An 18,639-nucleotide genomic window follows, 5' to 3' on the forward strand; every position below is an offset into this window, starting at 1 on the left:
CTCCCAATTTCCCCACTAAGCTGCTGACAGCAGGGTATGCAAGGGGCATATGTTAATCGGATATGGTTGTAGAATAAACCTTGGGTCCATTCCCCCACATGGAAGAATCAACCTCCAGTATGAGCAATCTCTTAAACTAAAGGAACAATCTGTTAAAGAAACCAGCCAACCTCTACAGCTATAGCGCAACAATATGGACTGCGTCTTAGTCTCCCAATTGCAATGGAGTTTATTTTTAGCATGCACACTGTCGGCAGGGTTTAAATATTCAAGACAGCACAGCATCAGCTGCTTAAGATCACAACTGTATTAATCGAGAAGAGGAACAAATTTTGTAAGGGAGGAAAGAGATAGTCCTAATAGACTAACTGACTCAAGTAGATAGCCATGTTGGTTTGAAACAACTGTTGGTCTGAATCCACTGGCACCTTTAAGACCAATAGAGTTTTATTCAACATAGTCTGACTAATGTTCTCCTGGAAAAGTGGCAGGAAGTGTACTCCAAGGAACGGGAAGTCTCCAATTGAGGACACAGGAGAATATTTGAAAATGTCACAAAATTCTTATCTCAATATGCTAACTATATATCTCCTCCGATGTCCCCTGTAGGGTATTCTTATGTTGTTGAGTCACACACAATACAGATCTCGCCTGGTCTCACACACACATTGCCTTTTGATCATCCACTTTGCAGTCCTTTCTTTTCCTTGATGCATTCTCAGACCTGGGCTGATTCTGCACTTACTTTGTTTTTTTCCATTGCGGATCCTGCTGTATTCAGATCGATTTGAATTCATGTCTTCCTCTATTCCCCCTCCCCCCAAATTGAAACAGAAAGTATTCTACATTTGATTGGGGAAGCTCAGAGTGGGGAGGGGAGCCAAGCACAGCAGAAGTCTCTTTCTTTCCCTTAAGGGGGGGGGAGAAAGATTTGAAACAACAGAGGAGGGGAAAATAAATCTAAGAGGCAAAGTTCTGTTGAGAGAAGTGTGGGCTTCTGGAGCGCAGTCACTTTCAAACTGGGAGGGAAGCCTTGCAACCGGGAATCAGGGAGTCTTTGAACTGACACCCGGGCCAGTCAGAGAAGACTGCTTTGCTATGTCACCATCTCAGGCATGGAGCAGGAAGTTAATTCGCAAAAGGCAGAAATCTACACTTATACTGGTAGCAGTTTTTCAAATATTGCAGCTTATATCCGCTCCTGGATATCGCGGGGAAAAGGTAGGATCACCACAGATCAATCATGCATGTTGTGAGAGAAGATTTAAAGCACCTAAAATCAAAATGGAAATTGAATTCAGTGCAGATGGATTTGAGCTGGGAGTGGATAAAAAGCAAAGTACAGACCCAATCCTGGTTTGGTGTGATCTTTATTTATTTATTTATTTATTTATTTATTTATTTATTTATTTATTTATTTATTTATTATTATTATTATTATTTTTCAATTTATTTCCCACCACTCCCTTGCAGCTCGTGGCGGGTCACAGTGTCTTAAAACCCCATTTAAAGCCCCATTAAAAGACATAAGAAAGAATGCAGTCTAGCTATACAAGGAAGCCGTTTGGACTGGAAGGTTCACATGACTGGTGGTCCCAACAGTACCGGCACCCCTCTACCTTCTGCAAGCCCCTCCCTCACAGGTGACATTTCCTCTGTCCCACTACCAGGTGGCTTTTAACATGGCAATAACTATAATTCAATAATTATATGTTACCACGGTCCACCAGCTTACGTTTTTAATGAAATCTGTTTCAATTGTCAAGGAAGGTACCTTTTCCCTTGCATCTCTGTAATGAAAATGTTTGCTAAAAATAAAAGAATGCCAAAATGGAAATTAGTTGATTCTGAAAGATAGGAATGGAAGGATTGTTGTTTCTTTCTCTATATATAATTTCCCAATTTTCCCGCTCGCTAAATAAAGTCTGCTGCTGAGCTTGCTGGAAAAACACATTGGGGGAGTGTGTCAAGCAAGTTTGGCTACCTAACAGACTTTAAATCCAACTTTTTAAATTTTTTTCTCGTGGAGAGCACTTGGCAGCTCTTATTGTTTTACTGCAACTGCCATTTATATATATATATATATATATATATATATATATATATATATATATATATATATATATATATATATATATATATATATATATATATATATATATATATATATATATATATATATATTCTTGACACAAAGACTGCTCATTTCATCCTAGTGCCTATAGATATACCCCCCTCGAAAATAGGGCTGTCAATGGCCATACCTCCCCTAGCAGCCTTTGGTTTGACTTATGGCTTGCAAACATAGAAACAATTCGGCCACAGCAGAGAACAAAATGCAAACGTGGTCCTCGTGGTGCTCAATTCCCTTGCAAGACTTTGAAAGCTGCGGGAAGTTGACAGCTATCCCTGGAAGGTTAAATGCGCACGCTTCGGCCTGTCAGGAAAATTAAGTGTTCTAAAGACCGTGTAGCACTCCATGAGACGTAGGTTTATCTGTGTGAATAAACACAAACGTCTACTTCAGTTCCTTTCTGCTCAGAGATCTCTTTAAGGTCCTGCATTAAAAAATTTAGTGCAGGGTTTCCCAGCCACAGTACCGCAGTACTGTACAGTACCATGAAGACCCCTCATTGGCAATGAAAATTAAACAAGCTGCCTCGTGCTATATCCCGCCCCCCGCTTGCTTTGGCTGTAGAATGGCAGGAAATAAACCCCTCCCCAGCCTTGTTCTTCTTCAATGACAGATGGAGCTCCGCAACCACCACTCCCCTCCCCCTTCTTAGCTTCCCCAATCAAGTGGGAAGGAGAGAGCAGCCACAAAATTAAGTGTAGAACACAGTACCATGAAGACCCCTCAATTTCCAAAATGGTGGCTTAGGAGAACCCTTCCACACTGGGCCTGCCATTTTCAGCTCTGAACGAAGAAGAAAGAAAAAGGTTTTTAAAAATAATAATAATAATAATTCTGTTATTAGGGCAGGTTGACCCACCCCCTCTCAAAGTGGCCAATGATCGCCCTGGAGGGGATGGGAAGGGGAGGATACCTGGCCATTTAAACCTTTGCCAGCTGAGGCTCCTCTCCCTTCCAGGGGCGTGGCAGGGAGGCATGGCCAGCTGATATCACTTCCTGGCACCTGAAAAATATTTCAGCTGTACCTCCACACACAGAAGTTGAAAAAGGCTGATCAATAAAAAATGTACCATTGAATTCTCATGCAACTGGAAGCTAAATCAGATATGTTTGGCTCCCTCTTCCTTTAACAACCCGAGCTATTCCTTTATTTTTTTTAAAAAAAGGAAATACCAGAGAGACAGGAGGAATGTCATCTACAAATTTGGGGTATTAGATCTCCCGTTTCCCTACTTTACAGAAAAGCTGCTTCAAGGGGATTTTGAATCAAGAAGTTGAATGGGGAGGGGTTTTGAAGCAATCCCTCCCCATCCCATTTTTCTGCTCGACATTTCCTTTTTTTTTTTTTAGCACCAGGCACTAGGATTCAGACAAACATGTTTACCATCTCTGGACCAGAAGGGCCCAACCTTTTGAGCTAGTGGACTACTTTGGGATTATGAAATATAGTGGAGGGCACAACCACAAAACGGCCACTGTGTGAGTTGGAGCCAACCACAAAATGGCTGCCATGAGAGGCGGAGCCACAAGTGAAGGAAGCCCAAGGACAGGGGGCCAGAGCCATTAAAAATATTTATACTGCAAAAGAGCAGTGGGAGAGAGATTCAAATCAACACTGCAGTGGCTGCTGCCGTGGAAACAACATTAAATAGAATAATAATTATTATTTTTGGCATTTACACCGCCAATCAGATCTCCAATGGCCAATCAGGAGCCCTGCTGTGCAGGAAACCCACCCACTTTCTCATAGGTGTGTACCTGGAAAGGTGTCAGGCAGGTGCTGTTGGAGAGCCCTGCTTGAGGTCCTCAGTGGAACGGGATCAGCATTTCTAATTCAATCTACATCAAGAGATGCCTTCCAGGAAGTTACAACAGGACCAGAGGAATATCGCAGTGGGGAACAGTCTGCATATTCAGCTGAGCCTGCTACCGAAGTCATCTTCTTTGCTTGGCTCTCTCTCTCTCCAAGTCGTAGGCATGTTAAGATCAGAACGATTTTCTGGGGCCTATTCTGCACACCAAAGATAATGCACTTTGTGTACTTTAGAAGTAGATTTCCCTGTTCCGCACAGGAAAATCCAGCTACCAAAGCACATTGAAAGTGCCTTATCCTCTGTGTGCGGAATGGGCCTCATGAGAATTCTACAATGACTTGGCCCAGACAAAAGTAACTTGGTTAACTTTGATATATTCTTTTTATTGACTTGTTCACATCTTCAGTTAGTTAACAGATGACGTTACAGTGTTAACGCAAAGTAAGATGCATCTGTGCAGATTATATTGCGATTGTTTCTACTGATTGCAGCTCTCGTAATATTGCATTTTTTAATTTTATTTTTAAAAAAATCAACTATCAAATAGCCCTGCCTAAGAAATCAACACCAATTAAAAATCCGGTGGCACTTAAATGATTGCAGAAAGCTGCTTTTGTTGCATAGCTGGCCAACAGAGATAACTTTTCTTACGAGACTTCCTTAATTTGCGGTTCTAAATATATCTTGGGGGAGGGGAAAACAAGGCTTTAGTGCAATCTTATATAAAAGCAGATTTAACAGTATTAAAAGAAAAGAATACACACAAACAAAACAAGATTTCCAGGCACTTGTAGGCTTGTTGCTGGTTTACATTGATAATTAAGTGGAATGGATTATTCAATATGCAAAAGGAATGCACTTTTGTCTCTGGCCATGGCCAGCTGCTGATTGCAAACTGTAATACTCAGAGGCTGTATCATTGCAAAGTCCAGAACATAACACAAAATGCAATGTTCGAAAACGATGACCAAAACAATCCCCAAACTGGGGCAGGTGCAAAGCCCTGCTGAACTGCATTAGAACTGGACGTGAGCAATTTCCCCACTAGGCTTGCACACAAGTTCCTGATGAATCGTGTCCATTGCTGTTTGCAACTGGTATATTCCACAGAACGGTGGTCTGTTGCGCATAATTTTGTTTCTTGCTGTTTGTAACCGGTGTGTTATGGAAGAACCATGTTTGCTGCTGTCTATAACCGGTATGGTGCACCGTTATCATTGCCATTTGTAACTGGCATGTCGTACAGAATTGTGTTCACTGCTGTTCGTCGCCGGTATGTTGCACAGAACTGGGTTGCTGTTTGTAACTGGTATGCCACACGATACAAATATAAGGTGGTATAGCGTTTTCTGACACCACTAATGAAAGGGTAAGAACTCTCCAATCTTTTTCAAAAAGGTCCATACTACCCACCCTACCCCCATGTGGACATTAATCCTATTAAAGTGAATGATCAAAATGTGGAGATTGTAAAAAATACAACACAGTTTCAGGTGGGTGGCCACATTAGACTGTAATTAGACGTTCTACTAACGTTGAGTCCAGTAGTACCATCAAGGCCAGCCAAATTTCCTGGGGCGAGTCAAAGATCACTTTGTCGGATAAAAAGCAAAGATTCAAGTCCGGAGACCCCCAAGATTCCTAAATGTAAGCTTTCCAAAGGCAAAGCTCCTTTTGTCAGGTGACTTATATCTGACTAAGGGAGTTTGACTCTTCAAATCTTATACCTTTGTTAGTTTTTATGGCATTACTGGACTTGAATCTTGTTCTTTTACTGCAGACCAAGACAGCCACTCACCTGAAATTATCTGACAAAGTGAGCTTTGACTCACAAAAACTTACAGTCCAGAAGATTTTATTGGTATTTAAAGCACTACCAGACTCAAAATTCAAACACGATCAGAGGATGCTGACAATAGCTTAAGCATCTGATAAGTGTCCAAAAATACAAGGACAGTTCAGATTCGCTGGTCTACATGACAGGGACTTACTGCATTAACTATTGCTTGTGTCTGGATATTTGCCAGGCCATGTGATTCCTTCCCTTCTCCATGTTACGGTCTCCGTGTTACTGGATGATGCATGCTTAACCCCCCGTGGAAAGCTATGAGGTTAAAACCTGCACGACTCCATGCTGGATCGTGGCCAGTGGCTTCAAAAGACCACCTCTGGTTGCAAGCGTGGAAAGCAAAGTTCTCTTTCAAGATGAGTTATACTGCTTAGAAGTATGTCTGCATTAGCTTGGTGGAACTTTATCATAGGACTCCTTCCTATACTTACATCAAATATTCTCTCAGATTATATTTCCTCTCCTTTATCCCTTAGATCTTCAATACATAGAACTTAAGCAGCGAACTGTTTAAGCCCTAGATTCTATTGCAAACATACCAAACTTGTCCTCATATTAAACCCTTCAATATGATAGTTTAGCGCATATCGGTCTAAAATCTACTTCTGCTTCACGTCTCTCCCTTCTGCTGCTTAAACAGACCTGATTAAGCACACAGCATTTTTTTAAAAAAATCTGCTTTTCTCTTAAAACAGACGAAAATAAAATATACATGTATACATACACACAGTTGTTATTGAAATCAGCCTACTTGGAACACAAGAACGCAGAGCCAACTAGAGCGGGTCTGTTGCCGATGGATGCTACGTCAATTATATGTACAATTGCTTTGATTTCTCTCTCAGTTCGAACGTTAGAATCCACGCAGCCCGGGGGATCCCAAATCGACTTGCACCTTTCTTACGTCCAACGAAGTCAACGGACTTCATTGGGGATAATGCTTTTTAGCGTGGCACTGGAATTCTCCTGCGGGGAGAAAACAGAAGTCTGAGTGAAGGGCATCGCTGTACAAGTTTTCCACGTGATAACCAGGGGTAGTCAAACTGCGGCCCTCCAGATGTCCATGGACTACAATTCCCATGAGCCCCTGCCAGCATTCGCTGGCAGGGGCTCATGGGAATTGTAGTCCATGGACATCTGGAGGGCCGCAGTTTGACTACCCCTGTGATAAACATTCCCTGCAAAGGTGGGGGTCTCTTAAGGGCCTCTGGGAAGAAGAGGAAACTCTTGTTCCTCTTTGTGTTATTCAAGGTGCCTTTTAAGGTGGGCAGGTGTTTTAAACACATCCTGTGTGTCTTACAATCTTACCCGTTCCCCTCACATTCCACTTAGTGCTTTGTAACGGGGAATGGACCCATTACATAGACCTCTGTGATACAAACCAGTCCTCAGTAGTTCCCATCTGATTCCGTCTTGTTTTTCTGGTCATGTTTTTCTGGTCTACTGGAGTTCGCTTCATCAGGTAGTTGTGTTGCTCTTCAGTACAACAGCTAGATTCGAGTCCAAGCAGTACCTTGGGTGCCAACGAGGTTTTGGAGGGTGTGAGGTTTTGAGAGTCAGAGCTTCCCCTTGGTCAAATACAAGCTCTCAAAAAACTCATAACCCCCCTTCCCCCCTAATCTTGTTGGAAGAACAGTAGGCTTTGATAGTCCACATTTCTCTCTGTTAAGGAGTTTCAAAGCAGCTTACAATTGCCTTCCACTCCCCACAACAGGCGCCTAATGAGGCAGGTGGGCCGAGAGAGCTCTGCGAGAACTGGGACTGGCCCAAGGTCACCCAGCAGGCTTCAGGTGGAAGGACAACTGTGGAATCAAACCTGATTCTTTCAATTAGAGGCTGCAGCTCTTAATCACTACGCCATGCTAGTTCTCTTAGGTGCTGCTGGATTTGAATCTAGAAGTTCTAGTAATTTTAGCTTTTAGGTGGACCCTTTTCCCACCAAAACATCTGCTGCTGTCAAGCAGAGGTTAAAATAACGTTGCTGGAGGAATGTTGTTTATAAAGCCCAACTATGATTAATATGGTCCCTAGCAAGGTTGACAAGACAATAACCGGATGGCTTTTTATCTCAGTAGTTAGTACTATTAGTGCTGCAGCTAAAACCCAATGTTCATTTTGCTTCAGTGCAGTAAAAGGCAGCACAAGGCAGTCTTTACAATGTCAATTTGGCCAGGCACGGTATCTCTTTATCATACAGCCACATGTAGATTTTATGATCGAGTCCTAGAGCACGAGTTTTTCAATCATCGCCTGGGAAATGAGCCCTAATTTTTGGCATCTGGCTCTGCACGTGATGCTGGGCTTAAACAAAAAAGTCACCCGCCCTAACTGTGACTTATAAGGTGAAAAACTTAACACTAAGAACCTGGCCTCAATGTGTTTTGCAGACATGGCCAGGACATGTAACCCTGCAGAGAAAGGAAAACACAAGAGTTCACAATCTTCAGCAGGGGTCCCTGACACAGGGCACAAGGGCATCACAGCAGCCACCTTCAGAGTCTTTAGAAAGTAGGTGGGGCCAGGTAGGGTTTTTTGGCCAGCAAGGCTTTTGATTGGCCACTGGTAATTATTGGTTGTGCAGATTTTTTTCCCCACAACAGCACTTCACTGCATGGCTGAAAATAAGCTGTGGCGGCCATTTTGGTGGCTGGCTCTTCCCCTTGTGGCGGCCATTTTATAAAGAAACACCATTGGTTTCTCGTAGAAATGCACCCAAAAGCAAATGGGGTCCCTTTAGAATTGAAATTAATACTGATGATGTCAAATCTTTATATTAAGACTACAATTGCAGCCACTGAAGGAGTAACAGAAAGCGGGATTGAATACCTGGGACCCCGTTCTGGTTGCAAAATTGTTTAAACAACCTAGGACTGCATTTAATAAATCTCAGGAAGATACCACTTTTTGCCTATTGGTTTCATTTGCTTTTGCGGCCATTTTACAGCCATGTCCATCACACTGTGCCAGAATTCCAAAACTGCCTGCAAGCTGAAAATGTCTGGGGACCCCTGACTGACAGAATCTGTAATGCAGGGGTAGTCAATGCAGGGGTAGAATTCGCTGGCAGGGGCTCCTGGGAATTGTAGTCCATGGACATCTGGAGGGCCGCAGTTTGACTACCCCTGCTGTAACGACACAGTGAATGTCCATCACTTTCCTCCTCAAATCAGAATATTTCTAGGGTCCGGGGCCAGCAACTATCTCCGGTGAGCAAATCAGAATATAATTAGTTTACTCTTTCCCACAAATAAAGTCCTCCCAAGCACCCTGGCTGAAGCTATATCTGGACAGCATTGTCTGTCGGGCTATCCTTGAACTCTAGCAATCAGTCACTTCCTGGGTCGTCTTGTCTGCACAGGAAAATCCAGTTGCAAGTGATTTCTGGAGCTCAGCGTCCAACGAAACCTGGATGCAGCCCGGGAAAAATAACAAGGTTTTTGAATGGGCGCAGTGCTGGGAGATTTCTTCCCCAACGAGACACTGAAAGCCTGTCTAGGCCATACTCTAGCGCAGGGGTAGTCAAACTGCGGCCCTCCAGATGTCCATGGACTACAATTCCCATGAGCCCCTGCCAGCGTTTGACTACCCCTGCTGTAGTGTGTTAGCTAATACCCTTTCCCCAGGGAATTCTGGGAGCTGGAGCTCTGTCAAGGGGCCTCTGATTATTCTCTGCATGCCCACTGAGCAATTAAACTGATACAAAACCAAGGGGTTCTTTTAAACGTACCCCCCCAGCTACCTTTAATGGTAGCAACTCTCAATTCATAATGGAATTGTGGGAGTTTCCTGTGAAACGGGATTGCGTTAAAGTTACATTTGCTTCAGACCTTTTCCTCATGGATTTCCATCTGAATTTCTGAAATGAGCCTGGTGTAGAAATCTACAAATTTTTTTGTTCGTTTTTGAAACCTTGTGCCTTGGATTACTATTGCTCCACACTTCTTGTGTAACAGACATATGCCCTAGTTACTGATGTAACTAAAGAAAACCAACAACACACCATATGTATTTAGAAAGGCCCACGAAGGGTCAGACGATCTACGCCCTCTGGTCTAACTGGAGGACAGCAGCTTGGTTTGATTCTTCATCCGACTGTTCCGTTTCCCTGCCAGCCGGCATGTTTCTTTCTTCGTAATACTCCCTTTTCCTTTCCATGGACGCCCCATAGTCTTCGTCTTCCTCCACAATGGCTAGCTCAATGCTGTTATTGACCACTGCGACTTCTTCTTCGCTCCTGGTTTCTTTTTCAAGGGAGTCGGCAAAGGCCTTCCCTTCTTCAGCAGGAGAGGTGGGAGAGACCGGATCGGAGTGGACCTCAGTGAAGGAGGTCTCTTCGTCGTTCGCCACCTGCTCAATGCCGGCTGCTTCTCCTGGCTTGTCTTCCATTTCCGCAGGAGTGTCTCCCTCACGAATTTTCTTCACGTTGAACGTCAGAGGAGAGACCTTGAAAGATGAGCTTTTCGAGGAGGAGGACTTCTGATGGTTCGGCGTGAAGGACTTCTTAATCTTCTCCCTCCGTTCAGGAGAGACGATCTTGGTGCTGATCTTATTCATCTTCTTCTCAATGTTCTGGCGGGAAAACGCTTTCTTCAGGCTGTCCACCTTCTTGAGGCTCGACCTCTTGATTTTCTCAGCCCTCGATTCCTCCATTTTCTCGTCCAGGCTGTCCTCCGCGCCGTCTTCGTCGTGAGGCGCCTCGTCCTCAGAGGACAACTCCACCGTGTGCATGGTCTCTTCCAAAGTTTTGTTCTCGTCGACAGGCTCTTCCTTTCCCTCGGTGATACTGGGAACGGGTTCCTTCACAAACACGCTGGCAGGGATTTCGTTTTCTTCCTGCAAAGAGGGCGACATGTGTTTGTTCAGAGTTTGCATGACACTAAACTGATAAACAACACGCAGCCCTGCCCAGACAACACCAATATTTTCCTTTGGGATAATGAGGTAAAGGAAGTTAAACATTCGGTTGTTGCCTCGGTCCATTTAAACAGCAACAATCGCCGGCTTCCTATGGAATTGTTCTGTTACACAGCGAAAGACTAATGAGCTGTCAACAACAGTTACAGCAAAATTCATTCTGGCCATTTTCCTACTGGGGCCAAGGCAGATGGACCTTTGCCAACTTCTTAACCAGGGTTACGTAACAGGATGCAGGATCGCTTGCTCTTTCCTCCCACCCCTTCCCTTTCAGTATCCCGGTTGCACCTGCCAAGTTTAACCGTTAATGTCAACAGTAATAAAAAGGTAAAGGTATCCCCTGTGCAAGCACCAAGTCATGTCTGACCCTTGGGGTGACGCCCTCCAGCGTTTTCATGGCAGACTCAATACGGGGTGGTTTGCCAGTGCCTTCCCCAGTCATTACCGTTTACCCCCCAGCAAGCTGGGTACTCATTTTATCGACCTCGGAAGGATGGAAGGCTGAGTCTACCTTGAGCCGGCTGCTGGGATTGAACTCCCAGCCTCATGGGCAGAGCTTTCAGACGGCTGCCTTACCACTCTGTGCCACAAGACGCTCAGTCAGCAGAAATGCGAAGGTGCTATTCAGACGTTGCAAACAAGCCAGAGTTTGTTCCTGAAGAGTCAGATTCTCTGGCTCATTCTCTGGCTCACAATCCTCTCTCCTCTCTTCACGACAATTCAAAATCAGCAATTCCCCTGTTGGATCTAATGCCGGTTTGTTACCGTGCCCAAGGGTGGGTATCCTGTTAACGAACTGAAGTTTGTTTCTAGCCTGGCAACATGGATTCTAAATCGCGGATTAATCCCAGTTGGGGATCCTCATCACTGGGAAAGAATCAAACCCTGTTTGATACTCTGGTTCAGATGTCACAACAAACCGAAATAAACATCCCGAAATGGAAGGAAGCACAGCTCTGTATGGGAGGAAGCCCTGGAACACAGGAATAAACTGGATTTGTGCTCTTCTCAAGAAAAACTCTGCTGTTTCTCGGTGCATTCTCACACATTGTTACGATGAACACAAGTTGCCGTTTCACTGAGTGCACGAAGCCAGTGGTCCCCAACCCCCAGTCCGGAGACCAGTACCGGTCTGTGGATCAGTCGGTACCAGGCTGCGGCTCTTCCTTATCCTCCTCCCCGGCTGCTGCCTTGGGGGCTGCCCTGCCACTCTGCCACCGGGTGACCTTTGGTGCTCTTCAGCTGCCGCCATGGCTGGGGCTCCCCCTCGGTGTGGCACTGCGCAGATGCTGCTGGCAGCGCCCCCCAGCAGGCAGCGGGAAGTCAGGGACGCCGGTGAGAAAGCAAGTGGAGAAGAGGCTCAGGCGGCGGCAGCGATGTCCCTCGGCAAAAGACTACCCCCCTCCCGGGCCTCAGTAAAATTCAAGCGTTTATCACCGGTCCCTGGTGATAAAAAGTTTGGGGACCACTGCACTAAGCCATAGTTAAGCGAATGGCAGTGTCCCATTTTGCCCTGACCTGGCTGGCCCTGGCAAGCCCGATCTCATCAGAACTTGGAAGCTAAACAGGGTCAGCCCTGGTTAGTGCTTGGATAGGAAACCATCACGGAAGTCCAGGGTCACTGGGCACAGGGAGGGAACGGCAAGTCACCTCTGTGACTCTCGTGCCTTGAAAGCCCTACAGGGCCACCTTAAATCAGTTGTGACTCGATGGCATGTAGCTCTTGCCCTGGTGCCATCAGACGGCAGGAGCTGAGCAGGGCCGTCCCTGGCTCGAAGGTGGATGAGAGTCTCCCGAGGAAGCCCAGGGTCACTCCTCCAGAGGCAGGTGATGCAAACCACCTCTGCTTGTCTCTTGCCTTGAAAACCCTACAGCAGGGGTAGTCAAACTGCGGCCCTCCAGATGTCCATGGACTACAGTTCCCAGAAGCCCCTGCCAGCGAATGCTGGCAGGGGCTTCTGGGAATTGTAGTCCATGGACATCTGGAGGGCCGCAGTTTGACTACCCCTGCCCTACAGGGTTGTTGCTCACTGGCAGAGCATGAGCGATTCGGTTCAAAGGTAGGCATGGGTGATTCAGTCCAGATAAGCCAAAAAGTGCCCGAATGATTTGGGAACTTCCTAGACATATCTGAGCCGAACCGCCCCTCCTTGTATTTAAACAGGCCCAATTGGCTGTGGACAAATCGAGATTTAGCAATTTGACCAAAATCCAGCCTGTTTAAATGCCTCCCCCATGAGCCCTATTCTTCCTCAGGCAGTGCCTTAGAACAGAGGTAGTCAACCTGTGGTCCTCCAGATGTTCATGGACTACAATTCCCATGAGCCCCTGCCAGTGATGGGGGGGTGCCCCTCATCCTATGAGCCCCTGCCAATGATGGGGGGGTGCACCCATCACTCAGCTGATAATGACAGGTATGCTGCTCCCTTTAAATGCTTCCTCAAGCTTGAGGAACGATTTAAAGGGCTTGGAACACCTGTCGTCATCAGCTGCTTGGCAGGTGTTCTCTCCTTCCCCCTTCCCAGGCAGCGGAGACACTCTTTGCTGCCTGGGAAGGTGGGGGAGGGGGAAGAGGGAAAGCATGAGCCCCCCAAAGCCCTGTAACTTTGGGATTTGGTCGAGTTTGGAAAAGTGAAGGGTTATTTGTGCACTTTAGGTTCTGCCCAAATTGTTTTGTGCCGAATCTGAAATATGATTTTTTTTGTGTGTGTACATGCCTAGTCTCAGGTTCAATCTCTGGTTAAAAGGATCAGGGGATGCGAAGGACCTCTGCCAGGGACCATGGAGAGCCACTGCGGGCTTGAGAAGGCAAGGCTGACTTTGATGGCCCAGAGGTCTGATTCAGTATAAGGCGGCTTTGTGTGTGCAGCTTGACAGGGCTTTCCACCCCTGGCATTAAATTTGCACTGACTGAAGCATTTTCCTGCCGATTCCTCTTAACAGTGGAGCACTTGTGCATTTTGAGTTTATCAGTATGAGACCCTCTCAGGATCACAAGCATCTGAGGAGAAACGGGTGGTACAGACTAGCCACTCTCAACCTTGTTTTGGCCATGGCCCTTTTAGGATTTCCTGTCAGGTTCCAGGGTCCCCATGTAGCAGCCTGGCCGCTTGTGCAATGAGCGAGGCTAAAAAAGGCCTAAGCTAAGAGTGAACTATGCTCAACATGACTTGTCACATATATATATATGCAAGACAGATTTCTAGAACCTTTAGCCAAGAGAAGCATGTGCGTTTGTGTGATTTCTTCTTGAAAACATTGATTCAAGCACACACAATGGCACAGATTATATGATTTCTTTTTCTTTCCCATGATGATGGTGGGCCTTTCTAGCAATTAGTGACATCATATGTGAGAAAAAGGGTATTGTTCAGTCACCAGCCCCTCCCAAGCCCTTTGGGCTCCCCTTCTCATATTTTTCAGTCTATGGCCCCCTTCAAATTTGCCAGGGCCCTCAGGGGTCCTGCTGAGAAGGACTGGCATAGACAGTTCTGGATTTCACTTTGGTATTGCCCTGATAATACAGAAGGACTTCGGAGACTGGAGTAGTCAGTGCTCTTTGATTTAAAATTTTACCCTTTGACCCTTTTGTTCAGGTGGTGTTCCTGCAGTGGCACAATTTCAGGGGAAGGCACTCTTCACCTGCTCAGATGCCCCCCCTGCCTCTGATGGTCATTACTGGTTCCAGGGCTTATCCCCAATGAACTTGGGACCTCTGTTCCTAATTGCGTACGACAGCATCCCACCATCAAACCTACACACCTGTATGTATGCATAGACTGCAAAGGAACAGGAGACTACAACAAGGGCTTTGGCCTGTAAAGTGGGAAGGCAGGGGGAACCCAGGGAAGGCACGACGTAGTCCTATCACTTCTGAGTTGGGGTTAAAGAAAGGACAAAAGTAAACCAGAAACACAGCTGATACATGCCCTGACCTGGATTTCCCAGGCTAGCCTGATCTTGTCGGATTGCAACAGCTGAACAGGGTCAGCCCTGGCTAGTATTTGGAGAGGAGAGCACCAAGGAAGTCTGGGATCACTACGGAGAGGAAGGCAACGGCAAAGCACCTCTGAACATCTCTTGTCTGCTGAAAGCTCTACAAGGACGTTGTCAATTTTCTGTGACTTGATGGCCTTTTCCAACACAGAGTGAAATTGGGGCTTTCTATCAGGTTAAAAGAGCCTCTTGTGGCGCAGAGTGGTAAGGCAGCTGTCTGAAAGCTTTGTCCATGAGGCTGGGAGTTCAATCCCAGCAGCCGGCTCAAGGTTGACTCAGCCTTCCATCCTTCCGAGGTCGGTAAAATGAGTACCCAGCTTGCTGGGGGGTAAACGGTAATGACTGGGGAAGGCACTGGCAAACCACCCCGTATTGAGTCTGCCATGAAAACGCTGGAGGGCATCACCCCAAGGGTCACACATGACTCGGTGCTTGCACAGGGGATACCTTTACCTTTATCAGGTTAAAACCCTAAATGAAGATAGATTCAGGGGGGTCGACATGGTGGTTTGAAGCAGCAGAACAAAGTTTATTTATTTATTATTATGATCCTGCGTTGAGCAGGGGGTTGGACTAGATGGCCTGTATGGCCCCTTCCAACTCTATGATTCTGTGATTCTATGTTTATTATTTATTTATTATATTTATAGACCGCCCTCCCAGGAGCACCTTTAAGGCCAACCAGGTTCTCATCAAGGCATAAGCTTTGGTGTGCACACATCTTGTCTAAGGAGGTGAGTGTTCACATGAAACTTTACTCCTTCAACAAAACTTAAAGGATGCCACTGGACTCAAGCTTTTGTTATGTTAAAGCTCTATTTCTCACTATTTAAATAGGACTTAGGCAAGCTTAGCTGTGAAATGGCTCTTCCCACAGGAGAAGAAAATGTGAGGAGTCAGCCGGCCAAGGGATTTAGCCTCGGGGTGTTTACAGAGCAATCCTAAACAGAGTTACACCCTTTTAAGATGCCTCCTCCATGGTCCAAGCCAAGTATACCTATGTTTAGGATTCCTGTTAATTTTATCACAACTGCTGCCGTAACTTGGGGCTGCCTTTGCTTGGTGTGATTTATGTGAAGGAAAATTTCAGTGCTGGATTCTTATAGAGTTGCCAGCCCTGGTTTTGGAAATACCTGAAGATTCAGGGTGGGGAAGACTGTGGAGTCTGGGGTGGACAGGGTTTTGGGAGAGAAGGGACCCTGGCAAAGTACAAGGTCACAGAATCACAGAATCTTAGAGTTGGAAGGGGCCATACAGGCCATCTAGTCCAACCCCCTGCTCAACGCAGGATCAGCCCAAAGCATCCTAAAGCAAAGTCCACCCTCCACAGCAGCCAATTTCTCCAGGGGAGCTGATCTCTGTAGTACGAAGATCAGCTTTAATAGCGGGAGATCTCCAGGCCCCGCCTGGAGGCTGGCAACCAGCATTTCCACCAGGTTTCTGCGGCCTCATTCTCTGGCATGAGTAAAACAGGGCACTGGGAGGGGGGGGAATGGAGGCATAAAGTGATCTGAAGTCAGAGTTCAACTACTTTGAGTAGCAGCAACTCTCCAGAGGTCTTTCGCATGACCTAGCACCTGATCCTTCTTAACTGGAGATGCTAGGGATTCAACCCGCGACCTTCTGCAGGCCAAGCAGATGCTCTACCACAGCCACAGCCCCTGACTGAAAAGTGAAACCTTTTCCTGAAACGCCAGTGATCATCTCTTATTCTGAAGAGAGGGTTGTACCCTACCCGACCCCTTCTCTTGGACAGCACGATTCATACGCAGGGAGGGCATGTGAAATAATAAATATTTGTGAGGACTGGATAAAGAAACCCAAGCTATCATCTGACTGGCACCTTGTCCTTCCCTGGTTTTAGTAAATATTTGCCCAGGAGATGTTTGCATAAAGACTCCCTATGCATCGTTTTAAAGCACAGCCCAGATACACGCTGGAGGAATTCAGCCTCCCCGTTGCTTGGAATATGATAGCTGAGGTTTTTTGGGATAAAAGATTATGAGAGAGGAGGACGAATGAGGGATGAAGTTGTCTGAAACCAGAGGTCATGGCTGTAGAAATGGTTTGTCAGGAGAGGAGAGGAGAGGAGAGGAGAGGAGAGGAGAGGAGAGGAGAGGAGAGGAGAGGAGAGGAGAGGAGAGGAGAGGAGAGGAGAGGAGAGGAGAGGAGAGGAGAGGAGAGGAGAGGTGCAGGCAGACTTAATGCAATGTGGTAGCCGTGGATGGAAAACACAGTTAAGTCACAGCCGACTTCAGACGGCCCCATCTGGCAGGGGTGGCCAACCTGTAGCCCTCCAGGTGTCCATGGACTATAATTCCCATGAGCCCATTTCTGCCATAGGGTTTTCAAGGCAAGAGACCTACAGAGCTGGGCTGGCCATTGCCTGCCTCCGTGTCATGTCCCTTGTCTTTCTTTGAGGCCTCCCATCCAAATACTGGCCAGGGTCAACTATGCTTAGCTTCCGAGATCTGACAAGATCGGCCTAGCCTGAACAATCCTGGTCAGGAGACCTCTGCAGCGGGATAACACAATGTGGCCCAGCTAAATAACCTTAACTTTCGGACTGCTCAGTTCTGTCAGTGTGTCTGATGATGCATGCATTGGACAATAGGCCCTGACCTGTGTGTCATTAAAAAACAAACGAACCAAGAAACAAAGGTCCCCTGTGTTTGTCGTGAGTTGAAAGAAACACATAAACATTGAAAGCTAAAAAGAAGAAGAGGACCTGGATTTTTTGTACCCCGCTTTTCTCTACCTGAAGGCGTCTCCAAGTGGCTGACAAATCGCCTTCCCTTCCTCTCCCCACAACAGACACCCTGTGAGGCAGATGGGCTTGAGAGAGCCCTGAGGAAACTGAGACTGGCCCAAGGTCAAAGTGTCTTACAAAAACCTTTCCCTTCCTCTCCCCACAACAGACACTGTGTGAGGGAGGTAGGGCTGAGAGAACTGCTCTGAAAGAACAGCTCTAAGAGAACTGTGACTAGTTGGCTGCATGTGGGGGAGCAGGGAATCAAACCTGGTTCTCCAGATTAGAGACTGCCTGTTTTTTTAACTGCTATACCGTGCTGGTTCACCAGAGAGTGGTTTCATGAGTCCCATCTTGGTTTTGTTCCAAATCGGTTCCCAGAGCAAATACAAGACCTACACGGGAGAGAAGGTATGCTGTAGCTCATACAGAGGCATTGTTTTGTAGCCGTTTTTCAGAGATAATTTTTTTTTTCCTTGGGAGGCCTGATTTCAAAGCTGTGAATCTCACTGGGTGGCCTTGGGGAAGTCTCTCTCTCTCTCTCTCTCTGCCAAGCCCTCCTCGTAGGGTTGTTGTGAGGGTGAAACAGAGAAAGGCAGAACCAATTATACTGCCCAGAGCTCCTTCAAGAGAGGGTGGGATAGAAAAAGGTGACTCTCCAAAATCTCTCCTGTCCAAAAAGCATGATTATGCTGTGGGGGAAAAAAAAACATTTGCATGTAAGTCACAAATGGAAATACCTGCAGATAAATATAGTTCACTGGCTCGGAACTTGGCCCAAATCTGGAAAGACTAGCGATTTGTTACACTGAGTCACTTTGGATCCCTCATGTGACAATTTTATGCTGAGAGACTCCTGCAATATTCCCCCTCCCCAGCTAGGTCCTTGGGCCTTTTCTTAATTCTGGGAACCAATTCAAAATATTTCCTGATAAGGAAGGACACTCTTTCAAAATACGTTTTGTGTGTGTGTGTGTGTGTGTGTGTGTGTGTGTGTGTGTGTGTGTGTGTGGGAACGGACCCACTTTGCACAAACTTATCGTGCAAGTTGTTCCCAGCAAAGGACAAAATGGCCCTTGATATCGTCGATGGAGATGACTTTTCTGGCTGCCAGAAATAACGAAAATGGGGAACGGCAAGGATATTTTCACTGTGACCGAGACATTTAAAGCGGTATTCACCC

At 46.2% G+C, this 18,639-nt stretch overlaps 1 protein-coding gene across 3 annotated transcripts in view; it reads right to left on the reverse strand.

The window, feature by feature from the left end:
* Positions 1-4,306: 4,306 nt before the first annotated feature.
* CAVIN2 (caveolae associated protein 2) overlaps positions 4,307-18,639 on the reverse strand; it is a 39,584-nt gene continuing 25,251 nt past the window's right edge. The window contains exons 2-3 of one of the 3 annotated variants that reach the window (XM_077319492.1): positions 9,798-10,630; positions 4,307-6,784 (exon numbers count right to left, since the gene is read on the reverse strand). In XM_077319492.1, coding sequence (XP_077175607.1) covers positions 9,836-10,630 — 795 coding nt within the window. In that variant the 3' untranslated portion in view covers positions 4,307-6,784; positions 9,798-9,835. Of the gene's footprint in view, positions 6,785-6,932; positions 9,203-9,797; positions 10,631-18,639 lie in introns of those variants that run through there. The other 2 variants (XM_077319491.1, XM_077319494.1) reach the window with 2 other exon arrangements.

The sequence above is a fragment of the Paroedura picta genome, chromosome 2 (genome assembly GCF_049243985.1).
Source record: "Paroedura picta isolate Pp20150507F chromosome 2, Ppicta_v3.0, whole genome shotgun sequence".
Taxonomy (NCBI): domain Eukaryota; kingdom Metazoa; phylum Chordata; class Lepidosauria; order Squamata; family Gekkonidae; genus Paroedura; species Paroedura picta.